This window comes from Chelonia mydas, chromosome 5 (assembly GCF_015237465.2).
Source record: "Chelonia mydas isolate rCheMyd1 chromosome 5, rCheMyd1.pri.v2, whole genome shotgun sequence".
Lineage (NCBI taxonomy): Eukaryota > Metazoa > Chordata > Testudines > Cheloniidae > Chelonia > Chelonia mydas.
Window position 1 is genome coordinate 96,780,352 of NC_051245.2, and position 25,114 is coordinate 96,805,465.

General features: G+C 39.9%; 2 protein-coding genes and 1 long non-coding RNA gene across 8 annotated transcripts in view; 1 reads left to right on the forward strand and 2 right to left on the reverse strand.

Annotated features, from left to right (window-relative positions):
- SMC5 (structural maintenance of chromosomes 5) overlaps window positions 1-15,645 on the reverse strand; it is a 75,788-nt gene extending 60,143 nt beyond the window's left edge. Inside the window, exons 1-3 of one of the 4 annotated variants that reach the window (XM_037901845.2) lie at window positions 15,438-15,645; window positions 12,904-13,045; window positions 11,191-11,243 (exon numbers count right to left, since the gene is read on the reverse strand). In XM_037901845.2, coding sequence (XP_037757773.1) covers window positions 11,191-11,243; window positions 12,904-13,045; window positions 15,438-15,457 — 215 coding nt within the window. In that variant the 5' untranslated portion in view covers window positions 15,458-15,645. Of the gene's footprint in view, window positions 1-11,190; window positions 11,244-12,903; window positions 13,046-15,153 lie in introns of those variants that run through there. The other 3 variants (XM_037901844.2, XM_037901846.2, XM_037901848.2) reach the window with 3 other exon arrangements.
- Window positions 15,537-21,596, forward strand: LOC122465979. The gene is made up of 2 exons (XR_006291144.1): window positions 15,537-15,614; window positions 20,808-21,596. It is a non-coding gene; the product is annotated as an uncharacterized LOC122465979 (long non-coding RNA).
- MAMDC2 (MAM domain containing 2) overlaps window positions 19,736-25,114 on the reverse strand; it is a 96,541-nt gene continuing 91,162 nt past the window's right edge. For 2 of the 3 annotated variants that reach the window (XM_043547387.1, XM_007065566.4), the window contains exons 12-14: window positions 23,684-23,943; window positions 21,071-21,155; window positions 19,736-20,741 (exon numbers count right to left, since the gene is read on the reverse strand). In XM_043547387.1, the coding sequence (XP_043403322.1) occupies window positions 20,677-20,741; window positions 21,071-21,155; window positions 23,684-23,943 (410 nt within the window). In that variant the 3' untranslated portion in view covers window positions 19,736-20,676. Of the gene's footprint in view, window positions 20,742-21,070; window positions 21,156-23,683; window positions 23,944-25,114 lie in introns of those variants that run through there. The other variant, XM_043547388.1, reaches the window with a different exon arrangement.

Sequence of the window (25,114 nt, forward strand, 5' to 3'; positions counted from 1 at the left end):
CGAAAATACTCCTTGCTCATATGAGTAGACCCATTAGTTCCTGAAAAATCTTCACTCAACTGAGGCCAATGAGATTATTCATGTAAGTATAGTACTCATGTGAATGTATCCATGTAACTGTTTCAAAAACTGTTACAAGTGTGAACAGTAGCAACATTTAACAAGTTTTCAAGTAACTGTGCAAATAAATTTTTAAAAAACACACATAGCTATAGTTTAAAATATCTGAAATGTCTGTTATACCGCACAGTACAGATTTAGATGCGTATATTTCATTTGTATTGTACTCATTCCTGAGGAAAACAAAAATATTATACCACTAAACTAACAAGTATTTCTTTATTTTCTGTTTATAACACTAAAAATACAGTATACCAGATACCTTACGAATAAATATGCAAACAAAATCCCTGTACTGAAATGCTTACCATCTAATTAGCAAAACATGGGGGATGCGATGTATCAGCAAGCAAATAAACAGTGAAGTCAGCATGTGGTCTTGAAATTGCCATTAGTTTGGTTTAGTTTATTTTTCTAGTGTCTATTCAGTTAACACTTCTTTAAAAGGAGATAATTGGGCTTATAAGGCCTTTTGGAAAAACTGTATTTTAAGCAGGGACTTAAAAGGAGCAGATCTTGAAAGAGAAGGTGAGGTTCCAAGCATGAAGGGCTGCATGGAAAGCAGCACTAAGATGTAAGTGGGATAAGGATGTGAATACCCTTTTTGTGAACCCTATGCCTTTCCTTATAAATGCCTACCATGTCATTAATGATATTCCATTAGTCACGGTCAAGAATACTTCACCACTGTATACATCATGATCTTGATTTTAGTTATGATCCTAGAGTCAAATTCACCCAAGCTGGAACAGAGGGGTACACATTTCAAATTCTAAAAGGTATTAGGCGTCCCATCAGTAAGTAGTCCCATATTTGATCACTTCCTCTCTAATCTTTCATCTGAAAACTTCCCTATAAATTAAACAAAGTACTGAATTAAATTTGGACTTCTGCAACTAAAGGTCTCCACAGACCATAAGACCCTCTCCATACTTCAAGTGAGGTATGATTGGGAGATGATTTATCTCCTTTGACCTGCCTTACTACTGCCCAGAGAAAAGCGTGACCTGGAGACGCATTGCAGCACCAAATGCCCCAGACTGTCTCACTTTGACCCTCCAACGATATAGCTTTGTATTTGGGAGCCAAATCCTATCTTATCTTGATCACTGTATTGACAGGGCTCATGCAAGGTCTGTCCTCTGTCCCGCTTCTTATCAAAACAGCGTCTTTAAATACTATGCTGAGATTCACGAAAGGTTATATGCTGCAATATAGTTAATTTGTAAGACAGGTAGTATCTTTATTAGGTTGATCTTTTCTATGAGAGAGTGGAAAATTCAAAAGATTTCGGGCTAGATTTTTAGATGTGCTCAGCACCCACAACTGGGATCAGGATTTCAAAAAGAGTGAGACTCCCATTTAGGCATCTAAACGAATTGGTCAGGTTTCCTAACAGGCTTAGCCCTGAGTGTTGTCAAATTTTCAGAAATGTTCCTCCATGGGTGATGAGCATTTGAGAACTCTGTCAGCCACTTCATTTAGGTGCTAAATGGGAGCTAAACAAGTTTAAAAAAATTGAGCCTGGAAAAGCATTAAGGGGATCTCTTTATGGCTTGCAAGCATCCTTTGACTTTGGCAGTATAGTCAATGCGTGTCCAAGACTACCCCTTCATTATATGTTTTGAAAATCCTCTCCCCTCCATGAAGCAAAAAGTTATCCTGGGCCACAGAGGTGGTCTAAGTAACCCATTTCTGCAGAATTTAAGTTATTTTGAAGGATCTAGCCATTAAAGCTGATCATTGCCCTAGTTAACAGAAAGTTGTCTTCACAAGTCCACAAACATTACCATTCTGCTGCTGCTTACAACTTTGCTAAACAGAATTTGTTAATGATTCAGAAATTACTATTAAGATCCCTGGAGGAGAGTAAGAAATTGTCAAGAATCACGGTCACTCTGCTACTTGGGAACATTAGGAGCAAGCATAATAGCTATTTGGGATAAGGGTAGGGTGGAAGAGAGGACTCAAAGAAACTGAAGAGCTAGTCTTCACTCCCTCCACTATGCCCTCACAACAGCCAAGAAGCTCTGGGTGAAGGAAGATATATGTAGCATGAAGAAAGTGAGGGAATTCCAATTGATCAGAAACTCCTAGCCACAGACAGATGTGAAAGATGGAGTTCCACCATCAATTTCTGGGAACAGCACCCTCTCCATTTACAGAAGAGGGGAAGGAGGGAAAGAAACAGATTCTCACTAGTTCTTTGCTGGTTCATCCCCATATCTATATTTTATATTAGCCATTGGCTATTGGATAATCCTCTGAATAGTAGGTGTCTGAAATGTCTCAAGCCCTGTTTGCACCATTTAACCTAGTGCCTGGTTCTCTACATTTGATCTTAGCTAGATGTTTTCCTACACTTTTGTTAAAATCAAAAAAATTACAGAAATGTATGACTTTCACAGAGTAAACTGGATATCATCTACATAAGATACTATTCCAGACTCCAGTGATCCTATTCATCCTCTCTCTCATTTCACTTTGTGCTCTAATTGTGGTATGCCATTAGCCTGTCCCTTTCTCTCCTCATTCATAAAATAGCACTTTACTCTACTCAGGGTGGATTTGATTTAAATCACTAGGCAGAAAGACTCAATTTAATCATGGTTTTCTACATAAAAGTGCATTCTTGTTGGTTGTTATAACCTTAATACATGTTCTTCACAACTCAGATAGAGGTAGGTTTCATTTTTAGAAGGTATACACTATACATTTTTAAACAGCGATTTATTTTGAAAACTTTTCAAATTAGTTTTACAACTATATCAGAAAATGAATGATTGTTTGGTTATTGAAACAGATATTTATGAAATCATTGGGAGGAGATCACCAACAGACAGACATTTAAATTGTTATATTTAACTAAAACAACAACATTAAGTATTCTGGATTTTTTAGTTCAACAGCAAACATATAATATTTTAACAAAACAAGCGTATGTTCCTCGCGTCTCACATTTATCTTCAGATTTCTTCTCCTTGTCCAGATCTATTCCACCCTCAACAATCTTCTATTCATTGAACTTTTTGAAACTCTGCACTTTAGAGAGAGGTAAGGGATTGACTCTGTATACACAAATTTGCAGAGGGATAATAGAGTTGAGGTCTGTTATTTCTCACCTCTATATAGTATTTATTTACTTAAAAACATTTTTGCTGTTAACAAGCATGTTACCTCTGGAGACACAAATCCACAGTTTGAGAACTGCAAAACTAAGCATCTCTGATGGTATCTTCTAGACTGAGCACTGAGTCCCATTGGGTAAATAGAAAGATTAACCTAAATAATCTACACAGAATCCCCTGGAACCCCATAAGATTGGGTCCCTAATCCATGAACTATTGGAACTCATTTACGAAACTTTTTAAACATTACATGAATATACTGTCTCATACTATAGAATTAATAATTCCTATTCCATGATGAGATATCTCTGAGCTATAATGTATCTTAAGATAGTTTTAATTTAGATAAAATGATTGAGGAAAATTATAAAAAAATCCGATTTAAATAAATTGGATTTTTTTTAAAATAATTGATTTATCGGTAAGTAGCAATTCTACAAAAAAAGGCCATATTTTTTGGAGTTAAATGCACCCACCCTACACACACCTATATCATTTGGAAGCTTATTTTACATATGTTTAGATGAGGTATAATGTGGAGCTGCCAAGTAGTGCTGTAGGTCTACAGGTTAGATGAAACAGTGGTTCCCAGAATGACGAAAAAATGTTAATTTTTTTTGCACAGTTCCAGAAACACTGCAACATGACTAGGACGACAGTTTTAGTTCAATTGTGACACCTTAATGTGGTGTTTATTGATCAAAGATACCAAAGAAAAGAGTACAGAGATTTTTACTGGTTTTGCATGGGCAGATGAAGCTGCCCCCCGATGAAGCTGTTTAGATATAGCAAAAATCAACATTCTGCAATATAACATGAAATGTTTTCACATTGCATATTCTTAATTGTCAAAATATATATCACAAGTAATAATATTTTCTATACTTTCAATTAAAATTTGCTGACCATATCAATCTCACGCTGATGATTGCATGTCCATAGTTTGTACCAGATAGCGGGCAGATACAAACCTACATGAATTTCTAATTTAATGCTTCTCCATTGTAAGTTTTAGTACATACAATGTAGCATCTAGTCTGCCCGATGGGAGGTTTTAATTTGTAATTGCCTTTGCATGTACCACTAGCCTTTGAAATATTCTATAAACTAGCTTTTTAATTCAGTGACACTTATACACAGGTCAGTATTACTGTTACAGATGACAATACACAACTTCATACAAGGCTTCAGTCAAAGTGACCACTAAATAAAAATGGTAATTTTGATACTAACATTTAGCACTAATTCCTATCTAATTTAGCACAAGTCTATACTTGTACAAAATGAAAAATGGTGGTAGTGGTAATGTTAATGTTAACAATATATTTTGGGAATTTTATCTCTCTAGGAAAGTTACAGTATATGAAGACATGGCAGTATAAGCCCCTTTTAGCTTCCATCAAAGAGAAAAAGACTCTTCACAAACTTTGAAAAATGTCTTATTTGTCAAGAAAAACAAAAGAATGCAAAACTGTCAGGAGGTACCAGTGCTGGACAGAATTCCGTGATTTTGGCAGCAGAATCCAGGAGAGATTAACTGTAGTGGTGGCTATCGGATGAGTTTTCTAATTTGGATAACGTGCCACGAATGCTCTGTCACAGGGGCTGCTTTCAGAAATATGCAAGCAAGTTGAATTTGGCATGTCAGAGTTATACTGAACCAATGAAAGAAAAAAAGACTGAATCTGATCAGAGAGCATCATGTTCACCTGCTTCTATTGCCACCACAGCAAGCACGTCCTGCAGCGATTGGTCCTGTTGCATTGTTTGCTTGAGAAAACACACAAGACAGACAAGAGAGCAACAAATCTAATGGAGGCAGCATTTCAAGGAGGAGATGACGACACGTTGTGCAGAATATCTGTGGAAGACTTAATTGCTAACGATGCAGTTTATCACTCAACATGCCTTTCTTCCTATTTGAGTAAAACGAATCAAAGCAAAACCATCCAGTTACACTGCAACAATATTCACCTTCCGACATGGCATTTCATCACCTGATTGAAGAGACAGACAATGATCTTATGTACCAGAAGGCTCTTCTCTTGTCCAAGCTGCTAAAAAGATATTAAGCTCTGCTTCCTTCAGATGTAGAAGCTGCAACCATTCTAGTAGCAAATGACAGGGAAAATTAGAAAAACACTATGGTTCTGCAATTTCATTCCATGCACAGCATGGACAAGGCAAGTCTACCATTGCTCTGTGGAGCACAGTAACATTAGCTAATACTATTCAAGCTGCTAGTAATCTGAAGCAGGAACTCAAGTCTTCCAAAGATTTTAGGGATGTCCTTTTAGTGAGTAAGCCTGATGAACTGCTTTCAAACGTACAAGTGATTTTGCATAATGGTGCTTCAATCCTTTGGTCTGAAATAGCTGAAATGAAAGCCTCAGAATATTATCCAAAGCCAGGTGATTGTCATTTACCGAGGTCAGCTACTTTTGTGCCCCAATTGGTACAGGAGTTTGTCCTTTGGTTGATGGAGATATATAATTCAGCCAGCAATGAATATCTTCTTTCAGAAGACATTCAAAGATGCTGCTTCTCAATTGCAGAGTGCATATATTTAACAGTTCCAAAATTATCACACCATGAATTTGGGTCTTCCAATTTATTGACATACTACAGCTTCACAATTGATGCAGAGGCCATGATGAGCTGAGGTGGTCCATCATTAGTGCTCCAAAAACTGAAGTAGAAAAACTCCAGGAGGTGTGTTCATTCCAAATGGAGTTGTACCACTTGATGCTGCTGGAATTCTCATCCATTAAGGAGAAAATAATATAGGGTATGTCTACACTGCAAAACAACACCCTTGGCTGGCCCCGGTCAGTTGATTTGGACTCACAGGGCTCAAGCTGCAGTGTTACAAAATTGCAGTGTAGACATTTGGGCTTGGGCTGGAGTCTGGGCTCTCAGAGCCTGGGCTCCAGCCCAAGCATCCATAAAGTTGCAGTATAATCCTCCAACCTGAGCCCAAGCCAGCTGACCCAGGCCAGCTGCAAGTGTTTCACTGCAGTGTAGATATACCCAGGACCAGCTCTAGGCACCAGCAAAGCAAGCATGTGCTGGGGGCGGCACAATTCCAGGGGAGGCATTCCAGTGACTTTTTTTTTTTGCGCACTTGGGCAGTTGCGCTCTCGGAGCTGGGGGGCGGCAAATTTTTTGCTTGGGGCAGCAAAAAACAAAAAAAACAAAAAAAACAAAAAAAACTTAGAGCCAGCCCTGGATATACCCATAAACAAAAATGTACAGACCACTGATGGAAACAAGGCCTTCTACTCCATGGCTAGAGTGGTATTTTAAGAACAGTCTGCAGACAGTCCAGCATCACAAGAAATACCAGTGAACCATGGGAAAGAAAAGACACTTGCTTCATATTGCATAAGAAATTCTGATTGCCCAGAGAAAGTATTTGAAAAACCTAGAACACCTCCAGAACAGACTACCCATGAAAAAGTATTTGAGAAAAACTCATTACCTACAAATGAACACTAGCTGATATCTCTCCTGGGGTTTTTTAAGACCACCACCTCCTGATGTCCTACCAATACCAAATGACAATGATACTGTTAGAGACACAAGGTGGGTGAGGTAATATATTTTATTGGAGCAACTTCTGTTGGTGAGACAAACTTTTGAGCTTACACAGAGCTCTTGTTCAGGTCTGGGAAACTAAACCAACTAACTAATGGTCCCTTGAAATATGCATTAACTACTTATGTTTAACAATCTGTTCAAATCTTGCATTTAGCAGTGACACTTGGAGTTGCACTGATCTTCAGAGGCCTGAAGAAGATCTCTGTGTAAGCTCAAAAATTTGTCTCTCTCACCAACAGAAGTTGGTCCAATAAAAGTTATTACCTCACCTACTTTGTCTCTCTAATATCCTGGGACAAACATGGCTACAACAACACCGCATATTGCAATGGGTGATACTGTTCACGTTCAGGTGATTGTATTTTGGACTGGTTTCAACCACAAGCTTGGACCAAAGAAAAGCAACCACATGGCAGGTACCTATGCACTAACTCTACCTCCAAAGAGCAAAATATGCCACATTTATAGGCAAGCAGCAGACATGATTGATGTGGTTGACTTAACATACTACTGTGGATGCCAAACCAGCTGCCATGGCCACAGTCTATACTACAATGCTGAAATGTAAAGAAATGTCAGCAGGTCTAGGACAACAGCATGCTGTTCAGAAATGGATTCAGACTATCTATGTTGTTGCTCAGCAAGTGAAATGGACCTTCCCAAATGAACTTGGTACCAATGTGATTCACCTGGGTGGTTTTCACATCCTGTACCGCTTTATTGCATGTATTGGGAAATTCTGAGGAGACTCACGATTGCTAGACCTTGTTGATTCTGATGTACATGTAGCTTGCAATGAAGATCAAATGCTTGCTGGCAAGCAATTCAGCCATGCTTTATGTGGCTTGACTCTAGCATCTGAGGCCAGGAGCATGCTGTACAAATTTATTATTAGATTTTGTTTTACCCTTTAGATGGTTGTTGTAAGGCTGTGAAGTCAAAGAAATCCAATTTTATGTCCTGAAATACACAGAGTCATTAAACTAACAGAAAAGAATACAAATATTTCACAGTGGTCATTTTAACATGTTGATGGTGTCACTGTTTACCCCATTTCTATAGTAACAGCACTACTTGACAGCTCCACATCATACCTTAAAGTAGACATAAGCTTTTAGATAATGTATGACTTCAAGTAAAGCATGTAAACAAGTGTTTGCAGCAGAAGTTAACATTTTTATTACAAACTATTTCTTAGTGACAAAAATCTTACCTTCAAAATAAAACGTATAAGTATAGTTTCATTGTTAAGTGATTAAAAATAAATATATACTGGCCAAGTTTTTCAAAAACAGGACGTTAAGTTAGGCTGCTAAATGTTTAGGCACCATATTTAGGGTAGTATTTTCAAAAGCATGAAAAGTAACTTTGCAGCACAATTCCCAGTGACTTCAAACCCTGATGGAGGAGTATAGCCTACTCAAAGCTCTTCAGCTTTTTTAACTTGTGAAAGTTCAATGTATTGGATGGCAGAGTTGGTTTCAATTATCATACAAGGGCTATTTGCTCATCAAATTTTGCATTTGATTGAATTGTTCTCACAGGAAGGATGTTACTGAGACCCTAAACTTGTCATTTTCAGCACAAATTTTTGTAATATGAGATTTCTCAGTAAAAGAAGTCTATGTAAAAAACTTGCTTTAGGAAGGGCAGTACTATCTGTCCCTGAGATTTTATTACAGTTAAGCCATTTTACAGGCTATTTTTATCACATATAGCATCTACATACCTTGTTCAAACAAACATAACTATGCTGAGAATAAACTAAGTGAGGTTTATTCTTCCAAGAAGATCTATTAATTTATCCCATCAGTAATGCAGTGTTTGCAGTCTACTTTGTGACTAACCACAAAATTTCTTGAGTCCACTTTCACTGTATATATGCATGTCCCGATTGTACCACTTTCCTCTGCCTTTCTTTACCTTCTTGTACTAGGATCTACCTTGATTAGTTTTGATATGGTGCTATTATTCCTTGTTCTTTCCTTACCACTTTCTGCCTCTGTTTACAATATTTTGTATTATCAGAAGCTGGAGATCTATCATATTCAGTTTCTTTCTCTTGTCTATGTATTCCTTGAATATCCTCCTGGATTTTGATAACTCACTCTTCCTGTACTACCCACATTGTGATAGGCCTCTCTCTGAGACAGTATTCTCTGCATGACAGCAAAATTCTCATTCTCTGATGTGTGTTTGGAGAGACTTGGGTTTACACCTGCATTGGCAACTGCACTCATTTCTTCTCTCCTGTTGGGTTTTAAGAAGAAAGCATCCCTAAACTATGTTGTAGCTAAGTGTCCATCATTCATTCCTTTGCCTGTGTAACAGGGTAGCCTGATTCCTTTGAGGGAAGTTGTGTTCCAGGAAAAGCCAGTCCTGTTCTAAAACTTGGAATTGTGGGATCTGCATTTCCCCAGAAGGAGACTGAAAGAAGTATTAAGATGATAGAGGTTGCTCCATAGTAGTTTACCAGTGAGAGACTGGCTACTCACAGTCTTCCTGCTTACTTGATTCTATCACTTGACTGAACTACATATTTTGTTTCCAATAAGCAACATGTGAGGCAAAATTGTAGAAAAGAGATCTTTATTGCATATGCTGAATGGCCAGAGTTAGATGTTGAAGCTCTAGAGTTTCTGGGCAAATAGTCTAACTACACCTTGCCTTCTTGAGCCTGGTGCACAAGCAAGAAGGTCTCTCTGACCCTCTTCACCAAGTCCCACCCACCCCTTGCATTTTTACCATGCTATGGGGAAAACCACATACATAATTAACTTCCAGTTCCACTTATACTATACCCCCTGTTCTTAAAGGGGTTGATCCTTCGAACAAGGTTGGCTAACTCCATTCCACAAGAACACAGAATGCCCATCTCTATTATAAAACCACAATATCTTGTCTTTAAACTGTATGTTACAATATGTAAATCCTCAAACACACCAGAAGAGGAAACTAAGACATACAAAGAAGAAAATCTCAAAAGATCTACTTGAGGTGAAGTAGATTTTTTAAGTCCCACCTTTTCCTATTATTTTCCATTCACCTAAGGTGTTGTCTGGTATTATATTGTCCAGGTGAAAGACTGTTGCACCATCTTTAACAAACAAAACACACACCTTCACCACCCCACGCCTTCTTTCTGGTACTACAGTCCTTGCTATCTTCCTTTTATATTATCCTACAGTTACTCATGGAATCTTATTAGGATGATGGTTGTACTATTATACTGTTTCCATTCTCAGGAGAAAAAAAAACAGATTCCCTTTCCCATTAGCCATGCCTTCCCATATTACAGTTTTTCTCCTTTGATTTAAAAAGGACAACAACAGAACCTCATCTTGCGCTGAGGAAGCAATCATTCCATATTTCTTCTTTCTTTCTCCAACTCTGCAACCAAATGCCCACCCATCACCAAGCCATGCAGATGTTGGCAGGTCAGTTACTCCTGGTCCTAGAACCAACTTCTCTACCAAGGTTCACTGTTTCCTCAAGATCCAGGATAACCTCCTTCAGTTTCTTCCCCCTCCTCACTGGTAATCAGCTGTCATCGTGGCATCTCTTTCCTACCCAAGCAACATGTTTACTAGTTAATCAGCTTCTAATATCCCCTCCTGTGCTTGGTTTCAAAGAAATCTCTTCGGAATGGGTCAGTCTTTGTTCAACCGCCCCATACAGGTTTGAGGCCAACTGTTTGGTTCCTTTTAGTCTGCAGGAAATGTTATGCTACCTTTTATTATTTTACCCTGCCTCTCCTTCCTCCCTATTCTTCTGCCTATTGTCTTTTCTGTTTGTTTGATGCAGTCTAAGTTCTTTGGGGCAAGAACCCAACAAGTACTATGCAAAGTTATGTTGCAATGCAAGGTTGGAGAAAGGTTCCTGAAGAGTTTTAATTTTATTTTTTATTAAATATAGAACAATTTGGATATAATTACATGTTATATTAATGGTTATAAGTGTTTACATAAAACAGTATTTGCGTCACTTAACATTAAATACACCAAAATCTAACACGATTAAGTCAAGACACTTGCTTTCTATATACCATTTTTCTTTCTTTTTCTGCATGCCGGGAGCCTCCCTTAAAGATTAGGCAAGCTGCAGCAGAAAATGACAAATTGTTAGCTAGCTAATGGATCATTTCTTACAAACCAGTTATCTTACACTTTAAAATTTATTATAGTAAGCTTGTGCTTCAATACTCTTTACACACCACAAATCACTAGTACCTCAATAGATGCTGTCTACAAAACTTTTTACAAATCTGTTGTAACGCTGACAACGCTGACAACGTCTACAACGCTGACAAGATAAAGTCAGCAAAAATGGTTTTAGTACTTACAGTTCAATTTCAACCAAGCCTTTAGAGCACCCTCGCTTTACATATAGACCAACCTGCAGAGCAAAAGTTACAGGAACCAGTATTGTAGATTATTAAACACAAAAGGTATCTACTAAAAATATATTTAAAAATCAGACTTATAAGACAATTTAGATTTAATGTATAGGTATGCGAATAACTAGTACCAATTTACAATGCTGCCATGCATACAGTTCCCTCACATGTAGTTACAATAAAGACTATGCCTGGGCAATAACTAAAGAAATCCTGTTACGAGGAAATTAGAATTTTATACAAAACTTCTCCCTCTCTCCTTCCCTCCCTAAAGCTTCAATTTCTTCTACAGGGGAAAGGGAGAGTATGGCTCTTTTTTGTCCTTCATGATCTGCTCCAAGACTGATGCCCTATATTAGACTGGTCCTTGAATCAAGTTACACAGAAGAAGGAATTTCAGACAAAGTCATATTGCCTACTGCTAGAAAATACAAATGAATGTGATTAAAAGATGAGTATACTGATTTGGCCCAAAGCCCATCTATTTTTACAAAAAATTGAACCCGTTGGGCATGGGGAGGAAAAAGTCATTAAGAAGTCTGGAACAATTACAGGGATTCAGCCTGACAGCTGTATAATCCATCGTCACGAAACCAACTTTAAATATACCCTCTTAATTTGCAAAAACACATATAAAAAAGTCAAACCAACAAATAAGTAGATTAGAAAATCCTACTGCCTATTCAAAAGGTCCACTTTCAACATACCATAAACACACTTCTCTTTTATAAAAGTGTAGTGTATTAAAGAAAAAAAATGAAATTTTATTCACCTGTAAACAGAGTTTTTAAAGACGGACTCTACATATTCATGGAATATGCTGACAGTGCAGCGCTGATGGTGGAACCTTCTTGTAGCAGTAAAATGCTCCAACAAGCACTATCAGGGCTGCAATGTCACTGCAACATATGAACAGGATGTGCAGAGCCTACCCAAAGAACTACATTTAAGGATTCTTTACACTTGGGCGTTGTTCCCAATTAACCCCTTATTCCTGAGTAAGAATGTCAACATAAGAGTGATTTGTTCCTGCTTAGTTGAACATACATCTAAAATGTATTAAGATAACAGGAACAAGGCACTCTTATTCTGGAGTGTTCGCATTGCCAATAATGCTGTCAATAACACATTGCAACCCTCTATAAGGCTCTTACCCAAAAGCATTATGTGCCCCAAAATCATCTAACTTGCTCTCTAACACAAAGCCCTTTGATATCAATTATCAACAGATAAGCATCTCAGACTTTCACAGATTCCATGCATTTTGGAAGTTCTGATGAAAAAAGATTTAAAAGTGAAACACTACAAAGTTAGAAAATATAAGAATTACCACTATTCCTACATGCTTCAATTTATCTAATTAGGTTGTGTTAGCTGCAAAATTTTAAGAGGTCCCAACATGAATCAAGTGCTTCCAGACTGAACACAAGAGCTCAGTTAGGTTGATAAGCAGAAGACCAACATTACAGCTGCAGATCTCTTTGTAGATTTACAGCAGAGCTGGACAATTCAGAGAGATTTTGTTTCTGCAGCAGATTGACCTGCTGAGGTGTTATTATCCACCTGGAGTTTACAAAGCACCAGGATTATGGTTATTCCTGCTGGACTGGGCCCTAAATTATTAAATGAAATGTCTAGATCTCAAAAATTTGCACTCACCTTGTCTGCACGCCCTATGAAAGAAGGTTTTCCTGCCAATCCCAGACAGATGGCACACACAATGCTTGACTTTCCTGTTCCATTGGCTCCTACTATCATGTTCAAATGGGGTCCTGGAGACACTTCACAATTATCGTATGTTCTAAAAGAAACCATCATTTTAGGCTAATAGACAGTGATATGAACCAGAAAAATCAATCACAATTTCATGTAAAACAAGCATATTTGCCTCAGCGCCATTCTGACATTGTTTTAAATATGATAAACCAATACTTCTAACAATACCGCAGACTGAAGTCTTTTCAAAATATTGTTTTCTAGAAAAACTCAACACATGCCAAAAAAACCCTAATCCCATATCATTTAAAACAGTGTAATGAAAATATACCAGCTGCAGCACATATCTATCCTTTACCACGATGACTGCAGAGAATGAAAAGCTTAGGGTAAAATCCTGGCTCCACCGAATCAACTGCATAGCCCCTCTTGACATCAATGGAGCCAAGATTTCATCCTTAATATTTTTACCCCAAAAAGGTTAATCTTTTAGAGAAAATGGACAAGTTGAATTTTGCAAGGCTGATTTAAACACTTTTTGTTCAGTTGATTGTTTCTAAGTCTGGCAGATTTGACTCATGTAGGCAGAGGGCTGTCTCCTGTAGTTGCAGATCTTAGAAGGCATAACCTGCACCAACGGCCTGTGTGATATCACAGCAAGCCAGATCTAAGATCTGCAGCATAGTTCCTGACTGTCAGTAGACTGAAATTTCCAGTCCATTCTGAAATTTCTATGATAAATTAACATAGTTACAAAATCTGAGAATTTTAATTAAAACTAATATTAAAGAGCTCTTTGGAGTAGGGGCAATGGTTTTGTTATATGTTTGAAGAGTGCCTAGCATAGTGAAGTAATGATCTATTACTGGAGTTCCTAAGCGCTAATGCACTACAAATAATTAATAAAATTAGTACAGTCAGTACTGTACCTCCTGTGCCATTTATTTTTACATTAAATTCAGTATCTTCTATTGTCCATTCATTTTCAATTTTCCAAATGCAAAAGAGATTTTACTGACAACACATAGCCGCACTTAGAAGAGCTCAGGGATATAAGTAACAGCTTGTCTTCATGTATAGCGGTACAGCTGCGCCACTGTAGCACTTCACTGAAGACACTACTATGTCATCAGAAGAGCTTCTCCTGTTGGTGTAGTTTGTCCACCTCCTGGAGAGGCAGCAGCTATGTCAGTGAGAGAAGCCCTCCCGTCAACACAGCACTGTCTACATAGGGGGTTAGATCAGTATAAGTTCATCACTCAGGGGTGTGAAAAATCCACACCACTAAGCAACAGTTATACTGATAGTGGTCTGTAAAGTAGACCTCGCCTAAAGATTTGGCTGCTGGGGCTTTTGGCACCCAAAGATGAGTGGGAGACAGGCTGTGCAGCAGACACATAACCTAAATGTTTCTTCTTTAAAGGATCAAGCAACTGACTACTTCATGCTGAGGCTTAAACTGCCATACTTTAGGTGTCAGTGTTAACCTATTGTGATACATAGGGCAGTTCACACCTCCAAAAGCAGTGGTTTCCCTATCTGTCGGTAGAATGAGGAAGACGACAGCGCTGTCCTTACATTTACCTTTTTAAGGATTCTGTCCCCAGCCATAAAGCTAGAGCAGTTTTTTTTCTGGAGGTGTGGAACACGAAAGGCGTGGGGAGCTAGCCAGTACCCGGCACCTAGCCCAAGCCGTTTGTGAATGCCGGCCAGGCGCTGTCCAACACTGAAGGTACAACCAGGGACACACACGCTGCCCGTTTTACAAGGCGGCCGACACAGGGCCACTCTAGTCTCCTGAAGCCGCTAGTGCGCAGAACTAGGCCGGCCGCAGCAGCCCGAGCAGCCGGGGTCAGCACAAGCCGCACCGGCCAGCGATCTCCGCCCACACGCCTGGGGGGGAAGGCCCCCGCGTTCCCACACCGCAGCCGGGCTCCCTCCCACTACCGCACGTGACAGCAGGGGCAGGACGGCACCTCCACCGCCCACGGTCACGTCTGCGACCCAGGCCGGGCCGAGCGGTGCCTGGCGTGATCCCCTGACTCCCGGAGCTGGGCCCTTAGCCGAGTGCCAAACGCCCGCCTCCCCGCGGCCCAGCCGGCGGCCCCCCAGCACAAGCCTCAGCCCCCACCAGCCAGGTCGCCCTCGCCCGCCGCCTCCCCTCGCCCCAGCAATAGGGGGCGCCGCACTCACAGGAAATTCTCCATAGTGACCCTGACTATGGAGCCCTCCACGAAGGGCGACTGCGGCTGCCCCCGGCCACTTCCCTCCGGCCCGGCAGCCCCCGAGCCTCGCTTCCTCCACCCGGCACCGCTGCCTGTAGTGGCGGCCCCGAGTTTCCGTTTGCCCGGGGCCGCCATCTTTGCGCCAAGCTGAAGCACCGCCCACCACCTGAAACTCTTGTCGCGCGCCGTTAAGATGAAAACGAGCCCGACACCGCGCGCCCTATTCCCATTGGTAGACAGACTGGGACTGACCGGGGAGAGGCAGAGTCCATTGGCTAATGGAACACCGGGCCTCACGCGAAATCTCACTGGTTGAGAGATGGAGGGGTGGGGTCAATTCGTTACTTTCAGTTCAGTACGCAGGGTCCGTTCGCGCGACACGGAGAGGAGGAGCCGTCCCACAAGCCGGCCAGCCTGCTCGGTCACGTGGTACATTTCTGTCGGGGGGGGGGGGTGTGACGTTGGATGTGGCGGGCTCTCTGATAGGGTTTTATATGGCGATCGGGGGAGGGAGTATAATAGCGTCCCGGCTTGAACCCCTGTCTCCGCGTAGACGCCGCGCCTCATTTGCATACGCCGGAATCACGGAGGTTTGTCCCCCACCTGACAAGGAAACTGCCTACAGCTCGCCGCCTGCTGTGCAGCCATCAAAGACTACACTGCCCAGCGTGCAGCGCGGCAAGCGGGCGCCTGCCTTCCCCGTGACTGGCTGAGCATGGCGGGGTGGGAGAGGTAGTTCTCTTGAGCCCCTCCCCCCACTTTGCGGGCTGCTGCTCTCTGGTTCGGGGTGGGCGGAGGTCTCTGTTTTCCCCGGCGGGGCTGATTGCCCCGTGCGCGAAGCAGGACTCAGCCTTTCGGGCTGGGGCAGGAGGGGACTTGCTCACCCCACCAGCTGCCTGCAGGCAGGGGCACGGGGCAAGCCTGAAACTGCCCAGACCAGGCCCCGCCCCTGAGTTTCTGTATTAAAGTGGTTTCGGAGTAGCAGCCATGTTTGTCTGTATCCACAAAAAGAAAAGGAGGACTTGTGGCACCTTGAAGACTAACAATGGCAGCAGCCTTCGCTGCTGTGCAACGTGCCAGGACAGGCACAGCAGACTGCTGCACCAGTTCTCCGATGCTGCTTTGGTGGAGATGGCCAGTTACAGGCAGGGCCCTGACACCTGTGGACAATTTTATAAGTGTTGTATAAAAATGCTAGACTTCTAAATACTATGATGGGTGAACTGGACTGTCTGGTACTATTAAGTGAGACTATTGATATAAATGAAATCACAGAAATTTAGTGAACTTCTGATAATCTATGGGATACAGTAATACCACAGTATAGAATCACAGGGTTGGAAGGGCCCTCAGGAAGTCATCTAGTCCAACCCCCTGCTCAAAGCAGGACCAATCTCCCATTTTTGTCCCAGATCCCTAAATGGCCCCCTCAGGGATTGAGCTCACAACCCTGGGTTTAGCAGGCTAATACTCAAACCACTGAGCTATCCCTCCCCTGATAGAATGATAGAGTAGGTTGCACCAGTGGGGAAGTGGCACTATATATGAAAGAGTCAAATATAGTAAAAATCTAGAATCTCTATGGATATAAATTCCATTCTTGAATAATGAGTATAGCAGTAGGAACATACTACCGACCATCTGACCAAGATAGTGATTATAACATGCTCTGGGAGATTAGAGAGGCTATAAGAAAACAGTAATAATGGGGGATTTTTAACTATCCCTACATTGACTGGGTACATGTCACCTCAGGACAGGATGTTGAAATAAAGTTTCTAGACACCATAAATGACTGCTTCCTGAAGCAGCTAGTCCTGGAACCCACAAGGGGAGAGCTAATACTTGATTCAGTCCTATTAATTTCATAAAACAGTCCTATCATAACATGTGCCAGTAAGAGGCCCTTCAGGAGGGAAGGTGATTTTATATTCTGAGAAGCAAGGGGTAGGAGAGAAGCTAGGAGCAGGGCTCAGATGGTTTACGGTTAGTCAGATGAAGAGTTCGCGTCATGGAGACAAGCTAGCTGCTGGTATCTTAGTATTGTTTGACACCAGATGCATTTACATTTTTAATATGTCTCAAAGTGCCATTTTCAATTCACTCCTCTATCCCCTCCCTGATATTTGAAATTGGGAAGCATAAAAACTATTGCTGTTACAAAAAACCATGCTAAGGTGATTTCAAACTGAGGGTGGTGTTATTGTCTTTTCCACAAGATGGCAGCATAATCGAGCAGTTCTTCCACAGAGAAAGAATTTTAAAGGCATATCTGATATACAATAATTAACAAACAAGTCCTTCAGGAATATGCTTGTTTTAGTTATTTGCAATCAACTAGGGAGCAGGGGCAGAGAAAGCCGTTCAAAATGGAAGCTGCTGGATTGTATGGAACATTAGTCACAGGGATTGTTCCTAAACGTCATTGGTTATTCAACATCCTTTCCCCTCTTTTTGAGGAGGGCCCTCAACAGATTCATTTTAGGGATGGGCGGGTATTCCACCATCACTGTTGGAACTGGCAGGACTTCCACCAATGGCATTAGGGTTTCTGCAAGTTCCTTTCCTTACAGCTGAGCTGACACTCTCAGTTGTCAATATAGCTCCAGTCATAAAGAGTGGGGCAACTAGATTAAGTTGTTACATGAAAGTAAAACTGAAGTAACAGAGTGGTTAGCCCTTATGTTAAACCAAGATTAATCTAATACTGTGCCAGAATCTGGTCTCATTTACACTAGTGTAAACCCAAAATAACTGTATTAAATTTGATATCAACTGGATTTACACCAGTGTAACTGATAAGAATTTGTCCCTCTTAAATAATAAAAATATGCAAAAAGAGGAGCTGATAGAACATATACATACAAACAGCAAAATAAAGAGGACAATATTACAAACAACAAAGGGACAATGGAAAGGTCTGTCCTGCTCTCAGGACAATGCCAGTTTTACTGCAATATAATTTGTTTCCATAAACAACCAAATATAAACCAAATATAAACCACTGGGATCCTGTAGTTGCTTTTGAAGGCTCTGTTTACATACCTATACTGGAATAGTCCACGGAACTGGGCTCATAGCAGTTGCATGAAGATTTATTTTTAAAGGCATCTGAAGAGATTTTTAGATGGTTGATTTATATGACATGTCATATAGCTTAGGTATCAGCTTCAATTCTTTGCTTTGCTGTGATCCACTTATTATGCTCCAGTGATGCAAGGGGCCATATAATAGATGAAACTGGTCTCCAGGTCCAGGATATTCCCTTGATGCAGAGGGTTTCCTACTTAGCATAGTCATTCCATCAGTCTGTGCAGTCTCCCTCCCCTATCTCAGCATAGAGACTTGCCAGTTGGGGGAGCACTGTGCATGCTACCTCTATTCTTAATTGACCATGGGCATCAAGGGGTCATGTGCTGCCCTGAGGCTGTGAATTCAGGAGGCACAAAGTGTCTTAAAGCCACCTTTTCTCTTCTCCCTTTCATTCCGCTGTCTAGTGCGGTGTCTTTTTTTTTCATTTGTGGACCCCTAAACAGTTTTAAATGGAGCTGTGGACCCCTTTGGAAATCTTAAGACAGTCTGCAGACCACCCACTGTTCTATGGTAAAAACAACATTTTGTGGACCCCTTAGACATAGTCTGTGGACCCCAGGTTGAAAACCACAGGAAGTATTGGTTAATTAATATATCTTAAGATAGTTGTTTAATGTATATATTGAACAAAATCAAATCCTTTGATTGTGCCTCCAATGTTAAAAAAAAAAAAAAAAAACAAACAAACACCAAAAACCCAGCTGATTGGAGGCGTAAGGTAAATCTGCACAGCAAAAATAAAAACCCTGCAGCAGCCAGTCTAAGAGCCTGAGTAAACTGACTCAGTCTTGCACTATAGGGTAAAAATAGCAGCGCAGATGACTTTTGGGGTCGGGCTGGATCCCAGGCTCTGAGACCCACCCCTATCACCAGGTTTCAGAGTCCAGGCACCACCCCAAGCCCAAACATCTATACTGCAATTTTTAGCCCCATAGCATGAGCCCCATGAGCCTGAGTCAGTTGACCCAGGCTATGAGACTCGCTGCTGCAAGTCTTTTTTGCAGTGTAGACTTACTGATAGAGGTCCAGATCTTCAGCTGTGGCCAAGGAATGGTCAGTGCAGCTTGTGGAGGTGGGGGCAGTGGATTGGACTCTAGATGCAAATTAGAGCAGCCTGAAGTCTGCTCCAATATGCACCAGGTACCAGCAGTCCCAAGGGATCGTTATAGCAGCTGGGGATCACGGGTGTACAAGGGAGCATTGGCCACTCCTGTTTCCTGGGCCACATACCCTGTTTCAGCAGCCAGAATGGGGACTGGCATAGGAACTGTTACAGTGTCTACATACAGAATCCTCCTGTAGCTGGTTACGTTGGCTTTTGGGCTGCTCTGGGCTCCTGTAGTGCAAATGTACTGGAGGATCCAGCCCATAATTTTTTCTGAAAATTCTAACCTTGTTTGCATATCATCATGGCAATAACTGGAGAACATGGTGTTTGAAGTGGAGCAATAAAATAAGACATTCAAAATTACATTTTATTAGATAGTTTGGTAATTTTAAAACAACCATCTTGTAATACAAACACACATATTATGTCTTAAGAGTTAACAGATTATGTGAATTTAGTTTCTTTTTAACATAAATGCAAAACATTTCTTGGGTAAAGCCTATAAAAAGTGTGAGTGTAGAAACTAACATTTAAAAAAGGAGGCCTGCAGTCCAAACAAAGTGTTCCTCTTCTATTGCATACAAATCAATAGCAGTGTATTTTAATATAGTATTAACTTGCACTGAATCACACTGGAACATTGATGGAAGTCCTTTTGTTATGCACATTGATGGCAAATAGATTCATTATAGTAATTAATCTGGCAAAGAATAGTGAAAAATCCATTCATATGGAACATTTAAAGTATTACCATTAAGAGACTACATTTTCCCAGAGAGATTTGTCATCATGAATAATTGCATTCAATGTGCAGGATATTATTAATATCCAATATTATTTACGTATTTCAAAATATTTATAAGTCTTGAAATAAAAACAAAACCCAATTTCTACCCAACACAAAACATTCATTGAATGCAGATTTAAGATAACACAATATCAAATTTTAATTGTGCCCTTTTTATCTTCTTCTCTTTACTTATGTGACAAAAAAGATTTACCAAAAAGCATTAGTATTTTATTGCTTGATCTGTGCAAAATGAGAAGCCTTTATATAATATCTAATATCACATGCAAAAGAGAAAAAATACAATAAGAACAGTCTAAGAAGCCCTGAGTCAGTAACTTTGTTACAAAGGCCAAAGACAAGAGTGCGCTGAGTTCTTCCTATACATTGGTGACATATTCAAAATACTCCAGTATTTATCGTTTTATACAAAAAAGGGAGGGAATTGTGCAGTTTCTCACATATAACTTACATAGTGCTTCATTCATTTCAACAGAACTTATTTAATACTCAATTTCATTTAAGTCATCATAATCCCCGGATGAATGCTGAGTAATTTCTCCCATTTCTAGAACAGAAAAGAGGGAAGACTATTAACTGTTTTCATATTTCTTTATCATTTTTACGTACACAGAATTGAATTACCATGTTGGACTTTGACCAAGAGACTGGGCTTACATCCATGTGCCATGGGATCTTTACTTACCACAAGCTATCAGGACTCTGGTTTTACATCTCTTCCAAAAAATGGCCCCTCCAGCAGTACGGTGGTCCTTAATACCACACTACTGTGGGATTGATTCAATGTTGTCTCGGGAAAAATAGCACCAACTCACTAAAATCACTACCTATAGTACCTAGGTGTCTAAGAGAATTATAAGCAAGTATAAAATTTACCTATACAGGGTCCAGCCTGGAACAGAATATCATCTATAGCAATGTCACTTCTTATTGACACTCCACGAACTGCTTCAACAATAATCTGTAAAAACAACCCATATGGTTTTCATAAATATCACATCTAGAAAAAAGTACACCTTTTTAAAAATGCACAACCCTGATGCAGGCTATTTTAAGATATAACGCAACCCCAATGCTATTCTAAGAAAAAAATATATACTCAGTGATTAGCATATTTTAATAGACTTCATTCTAATTAGTCCGAGAACTGAGATGCATGGGACACCCAGAAAAGGCCAATCAAATCTCAGAATTTGGTATGGAACTGTTTTGTCCTAAGGATGACTGACAAATAATCAGTTAGTTTTCATGATGTAATGTTTGTCTTGTTTTTTCATTGCCTGAGTGTCGTCCTTATCACCCAGGTAAGTTGTGAGGGCATAATTTTGTGATAAACCAGCAAGTTCTTCCTCTTACTCCTGCAGTTGAATTTAGCTCTTAATAAAAAGCAATTTTTTTCTAATTAATCTCTAGACATTTAAGACAAAATGAACCTATCAGTATATGTTTTCTATTAATGGTTAATGCATTTTGGGGCCACTCTTGTGCCAATAGATATTAGAAATTGTACCACTGACTTTAATAGGACCAGACACAGGTTCTTATTGTACACAGAGTTAAAATCCTGGCCTCGTTGAGGTCAATTGCAAAGCTCCCATTGACTTCAACAGGGCCAAGATTTCACTGCAGAATTACTGAGGCACAGCCACAAGAGGAAACACAGCAAAAGGATGCATTTGTGCATTGTTACAAATGTTTTTGATAACAAATAAAAAATTATTTGATGATTAAATTCTAAGTGTATGAGGGACTTTTTTAATAAACCAAATATAAGCTCTGATACCCTTCGGTACCCAAATTCTTCTAAGCAGCCTATCAACAGAGAATTTTTGTCAGCAGAAGTATGCATTCTCCCTGATAAAAAGCAATTGTCTCTGTTCTGGATAGTTTACAAATTGAATTAAACATTGTGAAGGCATACAAGATGGGCATATTTTGTTTGGTTTTGTGTGTGCATCTGTTTGTTTGTTTCATTTACACAAGGGCCAAGATGCAGCAATTCTGGTGAAAGCCGGGAGGTCCTGAATAGTTAGAGAGAGTGATAGGATGGTCTATTTTTCACCCAAGTTACATAATTTTAGAGGTCCCTCTAATAAGGCCGTTGGTTAAGGAGTATGGAATAACTGAATCTTAAGATGCGTTGCCAGGTGAGGTCACATAATAGATGACCAATGGTTGGACAGATGAAATTGGCAACTATGGGATGTGCTCTGAGACCAGTAGAATGTGCATCTTAACCAAGAGAGATGCATCATTAATGATTCCAAATTTCAATGAATTGAGAGTTTATTGATCTATAGTGACATTGAAAGAGAAATGTAAAACCAGCTGTGGAGAAGAAATACAAGCAAAGATGTACAGATATATTAAAAAGGGAATGAAAGACTTTCCTCCCTTAAGATTTTTATGTGCGTATCTATGCAATCAAAGTATTTGGGTCAGTAAGGGTCTAAGTCATTTTTGTTATCGTCTTTTGTAAGTCAACATACAATTAGATTTAATAATAATTCATAGTAAAATATTCCAAGTAGCACAACCTTGGGTATTACATCATCTTCCACCTGGTTCATTTCCTGTTATAACTTGCATCAGTGCATTTCTAACCTTCATATCTGGATATTCAGAATTGGGGTTTGGTTCAAATACATCTCTAAATTTAATGTCAGTGGGGCCCAGACTTTCATAATTATGCACACACTTGCATGGCTCACTTGCATATGCAATGTAACTGCATAAGCAAATGACCAGTTAGACTTGCACAATCAATTAATGTAATTACATGGGCAATCGTGGTAATTTTGGCTTCAAAAAAGGCATGCAAATATGCCTGCAATGGAAAACGTGCAGTTCAGAAAATCTAGATCTATCAAGAATGAACATTATTAGGGTCCAGTCCCGTGAGGTGCTGAGGGTCCTCAAATTCCACTGAAATTAACCTGGAGTTTAGGGCAGATGGCGCCTCTCAGGACTTGGCCCCTCATTGGCAGTTACAACCTCAGCTCAAACATTTATGATCTTGAGATAAAAATGAGATCTAGAAGATAGAGCTAAGACCACTAGCAAGAAAGGGTGGAACAATATCATTTAAATTAATATATACAAAAATGGACATGATCAGTAATATAAATTGAGATGTTCACATTTGCAACCCACTTACGACTTCTGGTATATTCCCTCCCTCTTATAAATTGGGAGAAGTTTTCCAGTATTTCATCTTGCTCAAATGAAATGCCACACGCAGCACCAGTCAGTGATCCTGAACAAGAAGCATCTCAACACTTTCTCTGTCATGAACACAAGAGGACACAAGCTCTGAATAGCATCATGGATTTGATTTCCTCCTTCCTATAAGATGTCCAGGTCTCGTTGAAACCCCACCTATGGCAGTTTTTAATTCTGACTTCAAATGGAGCTCATTCTCTGAGCTAAAAAATAAATCCCAGAAAACAGTGCAATTTAATCTTCCATGTGGCTCAGTCTTTTGCTTACCTGATGGTATTTATCACATTCATATTCTATCAGGCCCCTTAGCCATGTGATGCTCTGTTCACCTCTCCTTCTCCATAAGAGAGTTTCTTCACTATCACCTTCCTTTTTCACATAAACATTTAACAATCCAGTTCCAGCTCCGTGCATGTGATAGAAAAATGTCAAGCACTGCTTTCCAGAGATCCCTCTTAATGACCTTGAAGTCAGACGTGCTTTCTGTCCATAGATCATATTGGATGCCTCTATGTACATGTAGTATCCTTAAAAAGATACAAGACGAAATATTAGTAAAATAAAATGGTTCTTTCCCTCAGTATGTTCAATAATAAGCCTGTGTGTGAAACCTGTTTGATAAATGCTTGCTCTTGCTCACAATACAGTTCAGAAATGGATGACTCTGTGTTAGTTATATAGTAAAGCAGAGTATATGAATGATTAATGAAAAATATTTTAAATTAATATATACTAAATGAAAAAAATGTGTACAAAGAAATAAGATACCATGAATGGTGATAAAGGGATAACACTGGAAATAATAAAGGCCTGAAGTAGGTGAATAAATGTTATGGAAAGGTTGCATATTTTTAAAATATACACTGTTTTAAATTTTTGCTTATGCAGTACAGTCGTACCGGTGGAACTGAGTTGAGATTTTTCACCCCAGTGTATAGTACTTGAGTATAGTAAGGAATACTGATTTAGATCAAAGGTGCAACCTCTAATAATTCAAATAAAGCCATGAATTTAACATAAGTAGAGATTTAATTATGTTAATATATGGACCAAATTCTGCCTTCAGAATGAACAGGAATGTCTCTGACTGCAACTGTTCTTAACCCAGGGGTATGGCATGAGAGAGGCAGAATTTCACTGATCTGAGAGTTTATTGATCTCCTGGAGTACAATGGGAGTTGTGTACATGCATCAGAGGTCAAAATTTGGCCCTATATTTAGAATTGGTGCTTTTGATAAATCAAAGGAATAAAAATAAGTCTTTGCCACGGAAGACATCAATCATGTGTCTGTTTCAATGAACAAGATGTGAAGATACAAGTCAAGAGAACTGATTAGCCAGAGTGCATAAAGGGTTATGCTCTGAAGTCTGAATTGTGGGAAAATTGGTTATTAATTGGCAAAAGACAAATAAACTTTTCCTCTGAGGGTCATCACACAGCTATTTCGAGCTGGAGCATACTGATATATCAGAATACTGGGAAGCATCCCAATGTCCCATCTGTTATACATGGCAACTGTTTTGCATGTTGCGGCACATACTCCACCAGTAACTGGTAAGTTAAAATTTTGCAGCAGCTGTTCCTGCGGTCCCACTGCTCCCTTCTTGTCACGTTGGCAAGGAAAAGCTGCCCTTCCACCCCTCTGAATAACAGAGTTTACAACACTCTTGGGGCAACAGGGAATTCTTAAGGATCA